This window comes from Etheostoma cragini, chromosome 3 (assembly GCF_013103735.1).
Source record: "Etheostoma cragini isolate CJK2018 chromosome 3, CSU_Ecrag_1.0, whole genome shotgun sequence".
In the NCBI taxonomy this organism is placed as follows: Eukaryota; Metazoa; Chordata; class Actinopteri; order Perciformes; family Percidae; genus Etheostoma; species Etheostoma cragini.
Window position 1 is genome coordinate 20,785,751 of NC_048409.1, and position 18,947 is coordinate 20,804,697.

General features: G+C 38.8%; 1 protein-coding gene across 7 annotated transcripts in view; it reads left to right on the top strand.

Annotated features, from left to right (window-relative positions):
* Positions 1-2,244: 2,244 nt before the first annotated feature.
* Positions 2,245-18,947, top strand: part of gdpd5b (glycerophosphodiester phosphodiesterase domain containing 5b) — a 42,926-nt gene continuing 26,223 nt past the window's right edge. For 4 of the 7 annotated variants that reach the window (XR_004655982.1, XR_004655981.1, XM_034866961.1 and 1 more), the window contains exons 1-2: positions 2,246-2,698; positions 18,502-18,675. Coding sequence is in view for 3 of the 7 variants with exons in the window: in XM_034866961.1 (XP_034722852.1) it covers positions 18,559-18,675 (117 nt within the window). In the remaining 4 variants the exon portion in view is untranslated. Of the gene's footprint in view, positions 2,699-17,080; positions 17,311-18,501; positions 18,676-18,947 lie in introns of those variants that run through there. The other 3 variants (XR_004655979.1, XR_004655980.1, XM_034866962.1) reach the window with 2 other exon arrangements.

Sequence of the window (18,947 nt, forward strand, 5' to 3'; positions counted from 1 at the left end):
CCCAGTCACATTCTGAGCCCTTTCAAACAGTAACAGTCACAAACTTTTCACCCTGCTGTAAGACCACCTGCAGAGGAGACCCCTACCATCCTGCCTGTGGATTCTGGTTGGCATTTTAAAATAGGTGAATATCATAACAAAGCGCAGCAGCTGGAGCTTCTGACTTAACGCCTGCCTGGGGAGAGAGAGGCAGCGAAGCCTCTCTGCCACATCAAACAGGGATGTGCCACAGGAAATCATCTCTAAAGAGCATAATTTCCCTAGCTTTCCCACGTGTAGAGATAGATGCTCATGGGGAGACACTGTCAAGGTGTGTGTGTATGTCTTCGTTTCTGTATAAGTGGCTGCATGGATATGAAAGTGAAGATATAATCTCAACCTCTGATTATTTGGTTTGAGTAATGTTAAATGGAACAAGTAATAAGTGGTAGTTGAAGTGCTGTTTGATCTGAAAAACAGTCTTATGCAACACGTCTTAAGACACACATGCATGCACACAAACTGTTGATTTTCATCAAAGTGATACTAATTGATCTAGCAACAGCATTACACTGTAATGATTACACTGACTGTTTCCTTGGAGATAGATCTGATCTGTTACTACTTTTAACCACTCATCCTACTCCACTTGACATAGAAATGTTAAGGCTAACCACTTAAATGCAGCCAATCTGAAAATGGTTGAACGCTTCAAACACTGTACCAAGTGATAAGTTATTTCACACACCTGAGACCAGCTGACTACCTGCCATGTCTAAGACGATCAACTCAGTCTGAATAAGTTTCACATCCAGTATTTATTCTCTCTCATCCAGTAATTACTGGAACTTGTTGATGTAGCTTTGGTGCAGAGAAACACAACAGCAACATAAAGTCTGAGGGTGTGGGCTGTGGACCACTCTAGGTTTTTTAGCTTTTGGATAAGAATATGTCATGGTCCCCAGGTAAATCAGTTCAAACTGTCATTTAACGGTCACTGTAATTAAACCTATTTTAATTACATTTATTTTTATATACATATATTTATTTAAATAAATATATTTTATATTGGCAGCTGCCATATTTGGACAGCACTGCCTGGATTTCCAATTTAACAAGGGGTTACATTTAATATATGCAGTCAGTGTATTTCTTGATTTTTTTCGGCATGATAAATTGCGGTTAAAATATGGTTACATTTTGTTTATACATCAGTATTGATAACAAAACAAAAATATTTTGTGATGCAAACATATTATTTGGTAAATTAAATTAAAATCATTCCCACAACTGACATCATCCTGTGGAACAGTGGCACTATAAAATACAGCTATCAGGACAAAGTAGGATGAATATAGGCCATGTGTCACAGTGTGTCTCAATTGGTTGATTATGAGGTACTCCTGTCCTGACACTACATGTTGTCTCTGATGATGACTGTAGAAGGTGTTCTTGTGACAAAAATCAATAAATCAGTTGTGTTTAATCAGTCATCTGGTATGTGTCAACATGAGCAAAGGTGACAAAGTCTAAACCTGAAAAAAAAAAACATTTGAATGTGGAGGGGCTGTGACCTTTTGGTGGTTATATCATTTAAGTTCCTATTTGCCTAGAGGAGGAATTAGACTTATCTGAAAATTCGACCTCACCCATTGTTAAAGTGGACAATGATCAAAGAATTTAAGGATATTCATACTTGCAATGCAAATGAGTAATCTGACTTAAAAGAAAAAAAATTACTTATTTAGAGCAAAAAAAAGCTGATAAAACAGAACTGATAAAATACTGGTTTGACAGAAGTAGAACTGCTCTGTTTGGTGTGTTTATGAAATGACCAAACACTCCAACTTCAAGCCACTTTGTCATGTGTCAACAAGCAAAGCTGCATTTTCTTCATTGTCTCTCATTATCAGCTAAATCGTGTATGCTGGTAAAATAAAAAGATTAATAAAATGCCTTTTTATGGCTTAAATTACATTTGCACGTTGTTGCGTTCAAGTCACGTCGGAGGTTTTGCTCACACAGGATCAGTCGACAAGAGAAATACAGTGCTAGTTGGCTTAATTTTCTCTAACTAAATGGTGTTAACTGACAATCAATTACGACAATAACATTGGAAACCTAATAAACATAATTTAATGTACCCTAAATGTTGGTAATTCCACTAAATTAAAACGGCGTCAGCGGATTTAGGGTTAAGCAACGAGACAGTAAGTCGAACAACGGTTACTTTCGATGTGACCTGAACGCGCGATAAAGTCAGCTCGGTGACGCTCTCTCACTGTACATGGGGGCTGGAAATAAAAAAGACCGACATACACTCCTCCCACCATTCATTCAGTAAGCTACATTGAGTTACCCTGTCGGTTTATGTATCACTGCCTACACGGAGACGAGGAGGCACGCTTTATCTTCAGATGGGACGAAAAAACACAGAGGACGGAGCAACTGAAAATAGCTAGACCGAAGCCACTGACACCGTCCGTACTCACCCTGCTCCTTTCTCCTTTGTTTTCCATGTAAAACTTCGTGTCTGTCAGCATTTACGTTACCGACCACCCACCTCTCACACGTTAGCTACCTTTGACAAGGGTTGTTCCCGTTTGACTCTCGGGGGAGGCATTTTACTGGAGAGAAAGAAAAATAAAAGCCTCAACTTTACCGTGTGCCGCAAAGCTAACTCTGAAATCAAAGAGAATTGGTAGCAGACCTCGGACAGGTGAGTGTGGATCTGTGTAACGGTATTTAGTTTAAGGTGTTTGCTACCTCTGGGTTAGTTTTATAGCAACACATGTAACGTGTGACTGTTTTATTCCTTCAGATTTATTTGCAGTTACTAGCTATATGTTGAAGCATGTTAATGAGAGTTTTTAGCTTGGTAACACTAGCTAACATTACTGCAACGCGTAACACGCCTCTTACAAACATTATTCAAGTTTAGAGTTTTTTTTTTTTTCTTCTTCTTCTTTTGGCATTCTCACTTATGCCTATTTTGTGTGTGTGTGTGTTACATCATAGACTGTAAAGGGTTTTACTTTTTACCCATCACAGTACTTCTGCTCGCTGGTGGTCTCATATGCACCAGTACAATGTTGTATCCTATGAAAGCTAGGGTTTACCTTTTGGTGAAAGTATGGTTTGTGAGTTAGTTTATGTCTACTACAAAATAATGAAAGAATGTATAGTGGCAAAATGCAAGTAAAGCTACATAGGTCTAATGTTGACTCCTCCATGTGCACAGTAGCTGCATTTGTGTTTACTCATGCACACCACTATTCCCACTAACTTGCATAATTCATGACGCCATTTCATTTTTCTTTTGTCATTTGGTTGTTACTGGTATGTTGGTATTTCAAAAAATATTTCATAACGTCTTTTGCAAAGCATAGGCTTAAGCTACTTTATAATATGTTATGGTGCACTTCATCAGAGGTAGTTTAATCGAGCAGACATGTAGGACTTTCATCCTTTTAAAACTGGCCATTAGGAAGGACCCATTTGGTACATCACCTTACCGTCAGATCCTTTTTGATTGTTACCACTTCCCTTCCCTATCAGTCAGTTCGTAACTTCAGTAAAAACAGCTAACACTTATTTGCTTTTAGTAAAGCTTCCAATTAACAGCTGACTTGTATTTGAAGCCTGTAAGCATGCAAGTAATTAAAATTAAAGGAATAAGAACCTGTTTGGTTTCGATATACTGATGACCCAGAACGTGGTCAAGTCCTAGTGATAGACCGATTATATGCCTATATTTGCCTATATATTATTGTATCGGTATGCGGCTGCTGCGTTTGCTGATAATTTTCCCCCCTGGCATTATTTCCAGACAGGCGTCCACAGACATCTCTGTTTTGCTGGGAAAGCTTCAGTTCACTTGCAGATAATGCATTGACCGTGCACCACTAGCACCATGGCAGTCTTAAATTACAAATCAAGCACTTTATTATTTAAATATGTTGACAAAAGGCATTTTGTGATGACCTGATTATATCGGTCTTATAATATTTCAGCAAGTAATGCATCATCATGGCTGTGTTGTAGATGTTGATGAAAGTCTTTTACCTTTGCACAGTCAACCATATGCAGACCCATCCATATGATGCACATTGCACACATAATTTGGTTGATTATGCATGTGAGATGATTGCAGAACTGACACTGAACTGTGTTTTTGTTTATTATTTTTAAAGAAATGGCCAAGCAGATTCCAAAAACAAATCCAGTGGCAGGTTTACATTTTTATGAAGTAAATTGATGGAGCAAAAGCAGTACTGGCTCCAAATATCGGCTCAAGGATATCGGCTAAGGCAGATGGGGGAAAAAAAATTGGCATCGGGACTAAAAAAAATACATATCGGTCGATCCGTAGTGTCAAGACCTTAAACTTGTCTATGCACGGCTGTTTCTTTTTTATTGCTCTTTTACAACATCTATAAATGGATTGAAGGGCTTGGAGTGGAGCGTGCTGAATGCTATGTTTTTGAATTTCCTTTTTGGCTTGTACAGTACTGCAAGCTTCTCCACAGTAAGTAAGACATAATTCATTTATGTCTACAGTTCTTCAGAAGTGCTTAGATTTGATTGATATAGCGTTAGGTAAGGTGTGGCAGCCATGCTGACAAGTGCTTTAAAGATCCCACTAGAAATGTTATTTTAGACAAATATGTAGGAAATAGAGGGAGATATAACAGATCAGAACAGGGATGAATGTGCTGCTTTGTTCACAGCAGTAATCCACTTACTGGTTTTGGACCCTTTTTTCAGTTTTGTATGCATTGTAGAGCTTTTAGCACATTCATTTTTTTAATCTAGTTTCATGCATGTTGCTACTGATTGTGCTGCTGATTAGACATGTAGAGTTGGACAGTAGACGACCCTATTTTCTGTTTGAGTTGAGTATTGATTGTCGCAGACATTCTGCTTCGCCCTGCTTATAATCTAACTGCCACTGTAATTAGGTTTATATACTGCATCCTTAAATAACTGCTTCCAAAACGAGAAACATACCCATCATACAATAGCAATATACTGTAGGATGTTTTCCGGCTTCATACCGAAAGAAACACGTATCTAACATTTATCAGAGCTGTGCAGAATTATCCTGAGGGAGTGCAAGTGGGTCTTACTTGTTAAAAATCACCCCATGTTATAACTGAGTGTCCTGTAGCAGGGAGGTCTAGTCCTCTGTTTGTCTCTTTCTCTCACTCACACACATGCACTCATCTTCTGCGCCTATCTAGTATGAATAATGAACCTTTACCAAGAGTGGGCACGCTCTGGAAGCGCTTGCTATTAATTCATAGCACCCACATCAACTAAAATCTGATTTCCACATGGTTCTACTCGCTGATCCATGTTTAATGCAAAAGTAATGTGGAACTAAATGGGATTTAAATATTGTTTGAATATTAACATTAAAAACCAACAGCCTTGACTTCGTCAAGGACTATAATTTCCACAGTACTGTACGTCACTCTGCTACTTTACTGCAACCTATTTTTTGAGGTGGTACTAAATTTCTGATGTGCTCGCATGAATGGTCTTTTACACTGTACTACAGAATTGTGAGTTTAAACAGGGGTACATTTACACTACTGTACTGACACAGCTTGTTTGGGACACTTCCAGACAGCAAAAGTAGAATAGTTAGAATATTTGTAATATTTTTACATTTTGCAAAGCATTATTTCCACCCTGCTGTTTCCAAACAAGTAGACCTACCCCTCTGTGCCAAACATGTTTGATATTTGCAACGCGTATTAGATCAGCAATATGTGTGAAGAGGACACTACGCGAAAGTACGGTGGTTTCAAACAGGAGCCCAAATAAACGTTAGAGAAAATTTAGAAAACTTGAGGTTCTCTGCCTCACCTCATCGGCAAATTGCTAGTAATTTAACCTAATAGGAACCTTTCTCTGATGGGAACAAAGGAGCCTTTGGTTCCCTGTCTTTGCTAGTATGCAACTTGAGCTCTCTTCAAAGTCCAAGGCTCAGACAAACTGGGAGATGCACAGTTATTTTGGCAAAGCTGACTCTCTGAAAAAGGATAAAAATACTTACTTGACTAGATAATAAGTCTGCTTGTTTTTCTTTCATTCTTTGGAATATTCCCACCATTTGAGACCTACATCACCCCTTTTTCTGAGAAGTTGTATTTGATCCTCTTTACTGGAGAAGGAACTTTGATTTTTAAGTTATTTAATGTTAGTTAGTTATTTCAGTCATACAGTATACTGTACTTGTAGTTACCATTTACGTAGTTATGTTGCCTTTATGTAATCATCCCTGTAATAGAATTAAAGACGCCAAACATTTAAATAAAGAGAAAGCTCAGTTCCCCTCTCAGAAAGCCAAGTTCACCATAGTGGCACCTGCTGGTCTGGCGTGGCCTCCCGGGCTCAGGCAGCAGTCACGGTACAGGACGGAACTCTGTGTGATGTCAACACACAGATGGTTGTGAAGAGCCCTCATGTAGACTTACAGATGGCACCTTGATAAAACATATTAGTCCTCCCTCAACTGTCAGACTGAGGAGGCTGGAGTGAACTGGGCCAATGGAGCTGTCTCTTTGCTGCACAGAGTACAACAATGGTTCCCACCATGCATGCCACGGATGTCTTTGTCAGCTGTTTGCTTTCCAGGCCACAGTATCAGCACTACAGTATCCCCTGTGATACGGAACCAACCCCAGAAGGCTTTCTCTCAACCCAAACAGGCAGATAGGCTAAGAACGGTCCAGACATAAACCTTTCTACCATTGCTTTTTATTTATTCAAGCCTCACAGCAGAAATTAAGGAACATTGAGTCACATCAAATTAATTTAGGAAGCATTGCTCCAGGTTGAAATGGCAACATATAAAGTAGTTCCAAAATGTTCTGCCTGCGAGCACTATGATATAATCCTGTGTGCAATAAAGTGGCATAAACAGTTTTTGTAAAGTCACTGATTTCACTGATTTCTATAACTTTGCAGCACAAAGAACTGATTTCAATCACTTGGAAATCTGACTGCTCTCTGCCTCCATTGAAATGTACCCGTCTCTACTGTTGAAAGAAAGCAATTCTCAGCGATTGATTGGTACCGTGATTTTGACTGGTCAGGGGCCCCACAGCCCCCCTCTCTGTTGACTGGCATTTTATGGCAAAAGCAGCTGTGAAAGCAGAAACATTTGTTGAATGACATAGTGTAGGTTCAACTCTATTGGGGGGACTGTTAAAAAGTAATTGGAGCCTTTTGTTGAAAAGCATTTTAAGTAAGCTGAAGAGCTATGACAAGTGGTTGTTATAGTTGAAGTGGGTTGCTCTTACACATAATATGTATTTTGTAGGTTTGTAAAACGGACCATTAACGTTATAGTATCAGTAAAAAATATCTGCCTATGTTTTTCTCTGTCATTACCCAATTCATGGACATGAAAAAATTTGAATTATATGCTTGCTTGGATAGCTGGAACAGGCTAAAGCTGCTAATATGCCAGGTGAGCTAGGCATGGAAGCTCAAAGCTTTGTTCTCTTTCATAATCAAAGCTTTAATTATCAAACAGAAGGAACGTCAAATCCAGATAAAACTGGGATAATAAGGCTGTATAAAAAAAGAAACCTCTTCATATAAGGCTTGAATATAGGATCCAGATGTTATACACTTGCTGCTAGTTTTAACACCAACACTCAAGTTGGTTTGAAAAAAGAAAACACCCCACACATCACATACCTTCACCATACATGGAGATTGGCATGGTTTTATTTCAGTTACCTTAATAGCTATATTAATCAATACTTTGATTTGCATTGAGAGATGATCTTAAGAAAGAACCCCATGCCAATATCTAGGTATGGTGAAGGTATGTAATGATATGGGGCTATTTTAATTCCAAAGGCCAAGCGAACTTTATCTGTATGTATTTATTTATTTATTTTTTTAATTAAGGCACTAAGATAAATTCCCAAAAGAGTATTTTTTTTATTCCTCTTTTAAGTCAATTTTAACATGGGTTCATAAACTTATGAGCACCACTGTATATTGATGAGGACTAGTGGGTTAAAGTGTCCATACTACTACACACAGCATGCCAGGCACACACAGTTGACATCCTTGCTGGTGGGTGGCTGCGGTGGCTCAGGCTCTGACATATACCTCTGCTCCGTAGACAGCTGAAGACTTGTGTAGGACACACAAGCGGTTCCAGGAAAATGGCTGCATAATAGGTTAACGAGGGTCGGCTATCTGTCATGGAAAAAAAAAAAAAAAATCTAATTTAGCATCCCTAATTAACATGATAACTTTGCTGATAGTTGCATATAGCTCAAGGACTTCCGGTAAGTACGGGTTCAGTGCAGCCGCAAAGAGATGCTAGCGTTGCTGTAGAACTGAATCTGGTCAAGTGACTCCAGAAAAAGGTGTTTAAGCATCATTGGCACAGACATTCGGTTCCGTTTTTCCCACACACACATCTTACTAGTTTGTCATAGCTAGGCACTCTTCTTTGTGCGAACTCCTGTCCTGAGTGTTTCCCTTCGCTTTTCCTCCAGACATTCAAAATCACAGGCTGTACTAAAGTTGATAAGGGAAGTGTGGTGCAAATATAAATTAAGCTGACAAGAGTCAGTGTTCTCCAGTTTTTAAGGTGATAATTATTCAAACCCACACACCATCAGCTGCCGAAACAGTGGCATTGTGGATCAGAGGTTAGCACTGTCACCTTGCTGCAGGAAGCTGTGCCCTTGTTTTGCTTAACCCCCACAAAGTGGCATTTATGTGTGAATTTGGGACATTTTTACTTTCTACCTCTTCACCAAAACATGTTTGGGGGGTTACTCTTACAGTATATTCCAAAACACAGGAATTCTCCCACCTTTGGCCTTGATACGTAGTATATGAAACCTAATAGATCTTGCTGACACTGTAAATTCCTATTTTAATGATACATTGGGAGAGGCCAGAGAGAAACAGCATATGCAGTACCCAAAAGAACTAATACAATAATGACCAACCTCTCCATCAACAAGGCTCTGCGAAGCTCCTAATATGACTTTATTGTTCACTTTATGAACATTGCTTTGTCACGCACTGTCCCTGCAGCATCAGGCCAGCTCAGTTCTCTATCTAATTACCTTTGACCACACACCAAACCTTTCTTTAGTTCATAAAGGAGGCTTCATAAGGTGAAGCCCACTCTTCAGAGATTACCTTTACGCTTCAGATGAAATATGAGAGCAATATCTCCACATATCACTTGTCCTACTTATACCTCCTGCGGTTTAGTCCACTGTGAAATGAGGGGGTGGATTTCTTTCTCTTCTCCCAATCATTTTTTCTATTTTGTTTTGCTCCAATAATGAAAATAAGTGATGGTAATGGCACTTTCTCTTGCGACTGTCAATTTTTTAATTTGAAGAGCCTGATGGAGTGCGATTAGATTAATTTTTCCTAAGATTATCTTTGACCCACATTTTTCAAATTTATGAGCCTTCACTTTGATGAGCAAAGTAAGTCTGGATGTTATTCCACACTCCATACACTCTATACACTCCATACACTCCATACACTCCATGCACTACCAGCTGTACTATAGTCTGCTTGCTGGTTGCTCCTTGCTGCAGTGAGCTACTGTTTATGCTCTATCAAGCTGTCTCTTCTGTTATCTGTTTATTGGTTATATTAAAGGTCCAATGGCATGAACATTACAGTTTATGAGATTAAAGATGTAATAAAGATGTATTACATGAGGATTTTTTTTAACATTAATATGCGTTCCATCACACTGCCTGTGGTCCAGTGGCTAGAAATGGTGAAAGTTGTAAACCAAGTCCTGGGTATCCTGCTGTGCCTTTGAGAAAATGAAAGCTCAGATGGGCTGATCTGGAATATTTCTCCTTATGAGGTCATAAGGGGCGAGGTTACCAAGGCTGTATTTTGGGAAAGAGACTTCAGATATGGTATTAGGAGACCACTAAGGTCTATAGAAAAGCATCAAAAGAGTACCATGTCATAGGACCTTTTAATATGTTGCATTTTCTAAAGCTTTCTTAATGACCCAGAGAAAATATTTGCTCAAGATTGTTGGTATAAATGTATCTGTCAGTTTCAGAGTGAATCATCATTAAATGCAAATCCTGACCTGTCCAGCATCATGAGCACAAAAAAGACATTACCACCCAAGAGCCATTGTGTAAATGTTTTGCATTACCCCTCTATCCTCATTTGTCAGAACTGAAGTAACAAGCATGTGTTGAGTACCTGATTTTTTTTTTTTTTTTTATATATATCTTGATGTCATAAGCTTGAGCAAGAGAAACCTCAACGAAATGTTACTGAATATTCATCGTGCATTAGGTCACTAATGCTTTGAAATGCAATGAAATTGATTCTCATGAATATTCTTAAGGATTACCAAGCTGACTTTAAAGACGTAGTCCTGGCAAGACCCACTGATATGTCTCCTCACATTGCCTTATGTCATTTGTTACAGAAAAATGTTCTTTACACCACGACCATAGCCACCCGCATGAAAGAAAGTAACAGTTTATTTGCACATCACCTTTTTTGCCTCAGCTGAATCGGAGTATATTAATATTGATTATCTGCCAATACTGAGATATTTACAAAGATGAATAAATACATTGTCCAGTGTGCCAGTTCATTCTAAATTTGTCAAATCCAGCTAATCATTTGTAGTTGAATCTGGAAAAGATTACTCAAACTGAAATCTCCCGTACATCCAGTTTAAAATGAGATCCTTGGGTATGACGTTCAACTGACATCAACCTTTCCCAACATCAAAGCAACCTGCTTGTTTTGCGGATGCATTTAATTCTGCATTGTCAGTGCTTATTGACTTGTCTTTTGCTTACCTGCAGCTACCTAATCAGTATTCCCTGCCGTCATCTTCCAATATTGTGTGAATTAATCATAACCCCCTCCTGTGTATCTGCACCCTTGGTGGCTCTAACAAAGTGGAATCAATGATGCTGATTGATTCTACCAGATCTAGGTCATTTGTGTCACATAGCTATGAAGACATGCCAGATGCATAGTATAATAAAACTTAGCTTAGATGGAGGCTGTGAGTATGCCTATTTTTTTTTCCTGCTCATTTTCAATCTTTCTCATTGGACCAATTAAAGATGATGTTTTTGTCACTATCACAAATTAGCTTCCCTCTAATGTGCAATAGTTTTCACTAACTGGAACAACTGACTGGACAGTTTGATTGTGGTTTGTGGTGGGACTGAATGTCATATGCTGTGGGCTAGAGGCTGTGTCCATTAATTCTTCGCCTTCCAGCTTTCACCACACTAACTCATGGGAATGATTTTATATTAGGGTTTGATTAGAATTATGTTAACTTGTGTTGAGCTCATACTGTTTATGGTTTCACTCTGGATTCATTTAACCGAATGATTTTGTGACCATAGTTTCCCCTTGCTTTTCCTGAACAATTAAAGGACTTTTTGTTTTGTACAGTGTGCACACTTGGACACACAATGTACGTCTAGCCAGTTAGAAACGTTTCCAGATTTTCGGTTTTCCAGGAAACTCACCTGACTTTATCACATTATGTAAAGAGGAATTAAACAACAGCAGTGGGAAGCCTGTCCTATATCTATTGTAATGTTTAAAATCTGGCTTTTTTTTAGATTATTGGATCAGAGATTTGAGGTGTAATACAATGAACAATGTGCCCTTGTCACATGATTTGTACTTTTATTTTTCATTTTCTTTACATGGATATACAATTTCCTAAACTGTTGCCAACAGATGCAATACAATAAACCAATGGGCAATTTATAAAAGCCTGTATGTTTGAGGAAACCTTGGGCCTCAAACAGAAAAAGAGGTGAGTACCATGAGCTAGCAGCATTGAGTAAATTGCATAAAATAATTTTTCTTTACTTACTACTAATTTCATTCAGACCCATCTCCACCACGCTGTGGAGTAAAGTCTGGCAAAACCACAAATCCATTCTTGCATTTCTTCAAACCAATCCCAGTTGTCTTGGGACAATACAGTAACGTGAGCTGTTTGAAATGGATACATAGTTAAAAGTCATTTGCTTTTACTAGTGTATCACAGTGTATACTTTGTCTATCGCAATCCCCACCAATCAGACCCAAAACGTTTCAGTTAGATAGAAAATGCTGTAAACATTCCTCGTAAATCTTTAAAACCATTCAAAGACCAAGCGGGCCTGCCTGTTTTCCCAACCCCATTTTCCTTCAAAACTTGCTATTTTAGCTTGTAGCTTGCTAGCTCGAAGGTTGTTGTTGTTGTTGTTTGGATTTTGACATTGGCAACACAGTGAGCAGACACCCTGGAAAATTACTTCCGTTGATCAAGACTACTTCATTTTAAATGTTGCCAAAAATCTGTATATTTTCTACAGAGAGATCACTCGACTGTTAGTGCTGAGCCAGCGTTTAACAGCTCTGATGTAATGGCTCTCTCACTGCTTGTTATAATGGGCTTTATCACCCATGTGTCACTAATCAACTCTCTCACAGGCATCTTCTGGTGCCCCAAGTCTCCATGGTGCTTTGTTGCTTAGTATCCATTGCACTTCTCAATAAGCAATTCAGATCATACAAACATGACAGGAATTGGGGAAATAATAAGTGGAAGCCCATTTGCAGAAGAATGAATAGAATCCCTTATCTAGTCCTGGCTATATGACGATATTGGTGTTGTTTATGGGTTATTTTTATGTAAAGATTTACTTTAGCGACTGTCAATGTCACCAGGGTGTCTAATTTTGCCAGCAATATCCTAAAATGGAAAGTTTTTGGCCTTGGCACCAAAATTATACAGATTATAATTGACACCTTTTGTAGGGCTGCATGATTATGGCCAAAACGATAATCACGATTATTTTGATCAATATTGAAATCACGATTAATTATCACGATTACAATTTGTTTTGGTTAAAAACCACACAATAAAGTCACATAGGCTATTTATAACTGCTTTCACATCCATATTATGCTACATTCTTCTGTCTTATGTTGTAAATACATAACACAAGTAAATGAAAATTAGCCATCTGAAATAAATGGACGACGATGTGTTTTTTAAAGCTCCTTCACGTGTTTTCAACAATGACTGATTAAAAGAGCTAGGGAGAGAGCGGGAGAGTGCAATAGACGTACCCACAGTGACGGCTGACTCATTATGAACGGCTCCATCACGGGTCGAATGGCGGGTCAGCAGAGTTACACACGTCGTGTGTATGAAATGTCTGTATCGTCACTGCGCTGCATTTTTATGAACTAGAATATTCTTGCCAAGGGTCACATCTCTGTCCCAGGTCCAGCAGGCTCATTCTCACATGCAATTACTCTAGAAACTGAAGTAGTTGCATTCAATAACTTCTGTGTTTTTCGCCGTGGCGGCCGCAATAGCAAACTCTGGTGCAAATACAGGATTGCCTTTTATGCTTAACAATATACAGCTGTGTTAATAACAATTAAAACGGTAGACAGTTGTCCGAAGTGTGGACCGGCTGCCGCTGTGTCTCTCCATGTTTCCGGCGAGTTGTCTGTGAGTGAATGGGGGCGGGGCTACGCGGAGAATAAGAGGAGAGCTACAAACGCAAGCACGGATTTACAGAAGAAATTGGTCATGTAATGCAAAATTAAACCATATCGATATAAACAACATTGCTTCGTTTGTGGAGAGGCAGAGGATGCAAGGACATTAGCAGGTGGTGCGACCTAGAGGAAAAATGTTAGTTGCACCCTAGAGCCCTGTGAGCTAACAGACACTAACTAGCATTGGTCACTGCTGTTGTCTGAAAAACAACACAGATAAGACAAAATGTTGTGTTTACTAGTAAACTGGTAAACATTGTGATCGACGTATAACCGACTGCTATCGGTTTAATTTTCCTCACGTCACTCTGTCCTCTGTTAATGTCTACATCTAGAAATAAAGCTCCGCGGTGCAGGGAACAACTCTGACTGTCACATGATCAGACAATGGTTTACGGCGCGGTAGATTGGCTTTGCAAAAAACCCGGAGCGTTCTATGAAATGAGGCATTTAAAATATCGCATGATCACAAAAATGTGATCGTGGGAAGCCAAAATCGAGATTGGATTTATTGTGCAGCCGTGTATCTTTAACAATAAGTTGTTTTCACAATCTATTCTGAGTGATACAATCACAAGTGAACAGCTCTAACTATGTTAGTTCATTGGTTCCCAGAGTGGGGTGGACGTCAAAATGAAAGCAGAATTCAAAAATGGGTGCAGTCAAAGCAAAGGAACAGGAAGTATTGGGGGTTAGGAAGTAGGGAAGCCCCCCCCACCACACACACACATGCTTAATGCAAAGCTGGTGTGATCTCATCACAAGATGGTCCCGAGTGTTACAGTAATTTTCTTTTGGCATTTTTGGGAAAAAAATGATTGGACACATTTTGGAGAAGGATGAAATGAAACTGCAGCTGCTTACTAGATATTGTTCCATTCACCTACAGAATGGAACAATAAAATATCAGAGAACAACGGGCCCTACCGTAAACATAACATTGACAAGAACTACCTAAAATTAGTAAAGTAGTACCTGAACAAGAACACCTTACCCTACAATAAAACCCAATACAAGAACACAATACACTCTCTGACCCCTGGTGTTAAAAGAAACTGACCAGTTGGGGAAAGTAAAATATTAGTCTCTGAGAATGTCATTAATTGAACGTTACAAGCTTTATAGCATAAGGAAAACTGGCAGTACTGTCATTTTGTCCGCTCTCTGTACATAAGTGGTGTTTTGAGCGATGTTGCCCTAGTTTAAAAGGTTAATTTGCCTCTTTTGGTGAACTACTTTTAAAGGAGCTTGTCTTTCTCATAAGTGGGTTGGCCTTCGATCCCATAGTTCTGGGCTGCTTGGCTTCTTAGTTCCCTGGTCAGGAGAAAACTAAGTTTTCTGCTGGGAAACTGCTGAAGCATTTCCTCCCCTGCAGGCCATTTTCCCTCGCTGTGCCTTTTTAATTGGAGGAAATGAGGCAGCAGAAAATGGGATGACAACAGCCGATAAAGAGTTTTCATACAAGCCTTATATTTTCCCGTTCAGACAACTTGTGACAGACACAAAAAGTGCTTCTCCTTTGGGGAAAATCTTTGATCATTTGTTGATTTCAGTCACGATGTGGCAATGCTGCTGACAGGATCTGAATAGGTGTTTTAAAGGGTTAGGAAAGCTGACGTATTTAATAGACATTTTCATGTGAAACTAAGAACAAGGTAGGCGGTCCTTTTCTTATTTTTTGCTCAGTTGTCTCAGCTTGTATGTCTCTGTGGTTGTCTGTTACGCAGTCAGTCAAGTTTGACAGTGCTGCCTGCATTGTGGTCACACTTCTGCACCTATGGTCTGATGTGTCACATTTGTGTTGACAAAACATGACCCTGCAAGTGAAGAGTCTTGGATGCATCATTTCTTTCTGAGAAGTGCAGACCATCACTGCTCATGCTGTATTTAACTTTTATTTGGCAATTTATTGCAGTTTATTTAAGATTTAAACATCTCTACTTTGTCATATTTAGCTAATGAGTTTCTGGTAAGACTTACTGATAAAGGGATTTACTGGAGTGATTTTCCTTCCGTCTTTATACAGCTCAGATGAGGGTTGGGGCATATTAACTATGAAGTAATTAAAAAAAAAAATGGAGGAGCCTACTATCTGTGGCCTCAGTGCTGCTCTGCCATAATTATGATTTTGTGTGTGTGCGTCCTTGACAACATGAGCCACTTCACAGTAACAGCTTGGAGGCATTGCGGTGGACAGAGGTTTGAACATTATTATTTTTGTCAACAAGTGACAACATGATGTGCAGAAAGTGGTTGTTACTTTGCCTTGATAAACACACCAATGGAGCTTTTCTATGTAAGCTGTCTTTCAGTCTTGGTTGGCTTGCCCAGACACATCCATATTTGCATTGTGTTTATTATTTTAGCACCTGTTGATTGTACACAACCATACCTGAAGTTCAGGCCTGCCAATATTTTATCAATTCCATTGTTCTCTGAAGTATATTTACTAATGGCTATATAATGAATATATGAAAAATTGATTTTCTTTTTGAGATCCTAACTACTAATTGGGCAAGTTAGACCTGAAAGTAGGTGTAAAGTAGTTCTATAATAGTCAGATGACACATCATTAGCTAAATTACATGGTTTTGTCTTCTGGTTAGCCGATTTTGTGTTTTAAAGGTAGTGCATTGCAAGACAAATTGGGATCACTAAGTCTGTGTCAGGTGAAGGACAACAATTAGGTGAGAGGGAAATGGGTCCTATACTATGTGTATATACAGTACATTTTCAGTCCATTTGAATTGAAGTTAACATGTGACCAAGTACTAGAATCTTAGCCCTTCAAAGACACACAAGAACACAAATTAGAGCCGGACTGATAAAGGATTTTTAAAGCCGATACCGATACGAATACTTGGTTATTTAAAAATCCGATATGCCGAAAATGCAGAAACGTGTGTAAAACACGAACAGATTCCTATAATATTAGTTATTTGTAGTTGAAGTTGTTTTATTGTCGCACCAGAACAAAGGAACATCAACATATATTAAATTTCTTATAAATAAAATAAAATACAAACTTAAAGTCCTTTGAACCAAAAACCAACAAGGACGTTGTAGAGTGCCCTCTGGTGGACAAACTATACAACGGCAACGCTCATAAAATGGTTGACTGACCGTTTTTATTTTTTGATTTATTTATCAGAATCATTTATTTGTCATTATAAATAATTGTGATGAATGAATTTAAAAATGTAATTAGCCATTATAAATGCAGATACCAATAGATCAGGAAATGCCTAATATTGGCTGATGACATCGCCCTGCCCATACGAAAAAACTATAAACTGTCAAAAGGCTGAACCAACAGAAGAGCTTGTCCAAGTAAAATGTCTTTATTGAAGAATCAAAAAAGTGAATAACCAAAATGATTCTCTTGATGATGTATTCTCTGTAATGATCATTTACATGTCTTGACATTTCTTGTCCTGAACAAACTTGATCAGACGGGAAATGTTTACCTGTTGTTTTTTTTATTAACTGCTTGACTCTCAGACAGAGCAACTGCTGACTACAATCCAGCTGCTAGCAGGATATGAGACTCAGAATGATGGGCTTTCAAAGCTGTGATCTCCATCTATCTGACGGGCATGATTTATTCAGAAGAGGCATCAGAAAAGCATAAATACTACGTTAGTAGTCAAGCAGTTCTCGATCGGATCAAGGTCTATATCCCTGGTTGCCCGCATGATAGCTTGATGAGGATACAGTAGTGCAGACTCCAAGCAATATAAGGTTATTATTGATAAGACATTTGCTCATGTTGATTAAAGTGTAACACCTAAGGCACAGAGAGCATTGCCTGTCAAGACCTTTGTGTTCCTGCTGGGCTGGGCCAGGTTCATTCTACCCTCGGGTCAGACACGCCCTTCTCAACAGTTTTACTAATAACATGAAACCTGGCTGCTGCAGCAGATGCTAATGATCAGCTGCCCAGAGCCTGAGACAGCCTGATTACAGCAGGAAGAGTGTAGTTAACATGCAGAAATGCACTAAAACATCAGATGTGACTTAGACGACTGCGAGCTGTGCTTCCCAAACTGCAAGGAAATATGAATATTCCCAGTTAAAATATTCAGGAAAATGTTTGTATGCCATTTTATCTTGTTTTTTTTACTCCTATCAGCAGAGATTTTCCATTAATTATGCATGGTTTAATTATGCTTTTGATATCAGGCAGCACAACAGGCTCCATCATGCACCTGGAGAGTGAGGTAAACTTGTGATAACAGCCATGACTGCTGTAATCCATTATTGTTATTAGAGAGGAGTCCCTGTGCTGAGTCAGCAGCAGCATAATGGGAGGACTGAGTTGTAACTCAACCTTGTGCTTCTACCGTGGTCACTAACACAGCATTAGAAAGGCATGAAACGGGTACTGGGTCTTTTCTAAAGTATAACGGTGCTCTGCTGCACCTCCACATCAAGAGGGGGTAATGGAGCAGTTTGACCATTTAAGTTGTACAAATCAGCATGCATCAATTTGTTAAGTGTATTTATTTATTTATATATATATATATATATATATATATATATATATATATATATATATATATATATATATATATATATATACTGTAAATTGAAGGGTTTTGCTAAATTGTCACTGTTAAATTACATCCTTGTTACACCTGTTTGCCTTTTCTTTGCCTTGCCTTTTTCTTGGCCTGACATTAAAAAGGGAGAGATGGGGCCTGCATGCTGTTTTTTGACCCAGATATGTAGGTACTCTGTGATATACTCATGGACACTGTAATTTAATGTGATGTTCAACAGATGGTGGGCTCACCAAGGCCTTTTCAATTTAATTTATTATCTTGATCATTTGTTTATTTATGTTTTTGGTCTCAGCATTTCATCTCAGTCATTTTATGTTGTTTTCATCAACATTTATGCTAACATGTCATATGTTGTTGTTTTTTCCAGGACACTTCGTAGTCAGTGGGATGTTAGAGCTCTGGAAGCAGGACTGACTGAAGGAGCATGGTGAAACACCAACCCCTCCAGGTCTATGAGCGCCAGCTGTGTTTGTCATGTATCACTGGGATCTACGGTTGCCGCTGGAAACGCTATCAGCGTTCCCATGATGACACCACCAAGGTGAGAGGGGGAAGGAAACCCCTTTTATAGGTGAACTACCACCATTCAGAATTGCTGTACATCTGGCTGTCATTTTTTCTTAAATACACAACATACACACATTGCTTACAGTGCATGATACACTACTGAATGTGTTTGGTGTTCACTACCTGAAACACGTCACACATGTGGACCAGTCTGTTAATGCATTAGAATGACATCTAATTGACATTGAGGCGTTTTTTTGTTTTACATTTTGGGGGTTTTACCTTTTCCTTTTTTTTTTTTTTTTT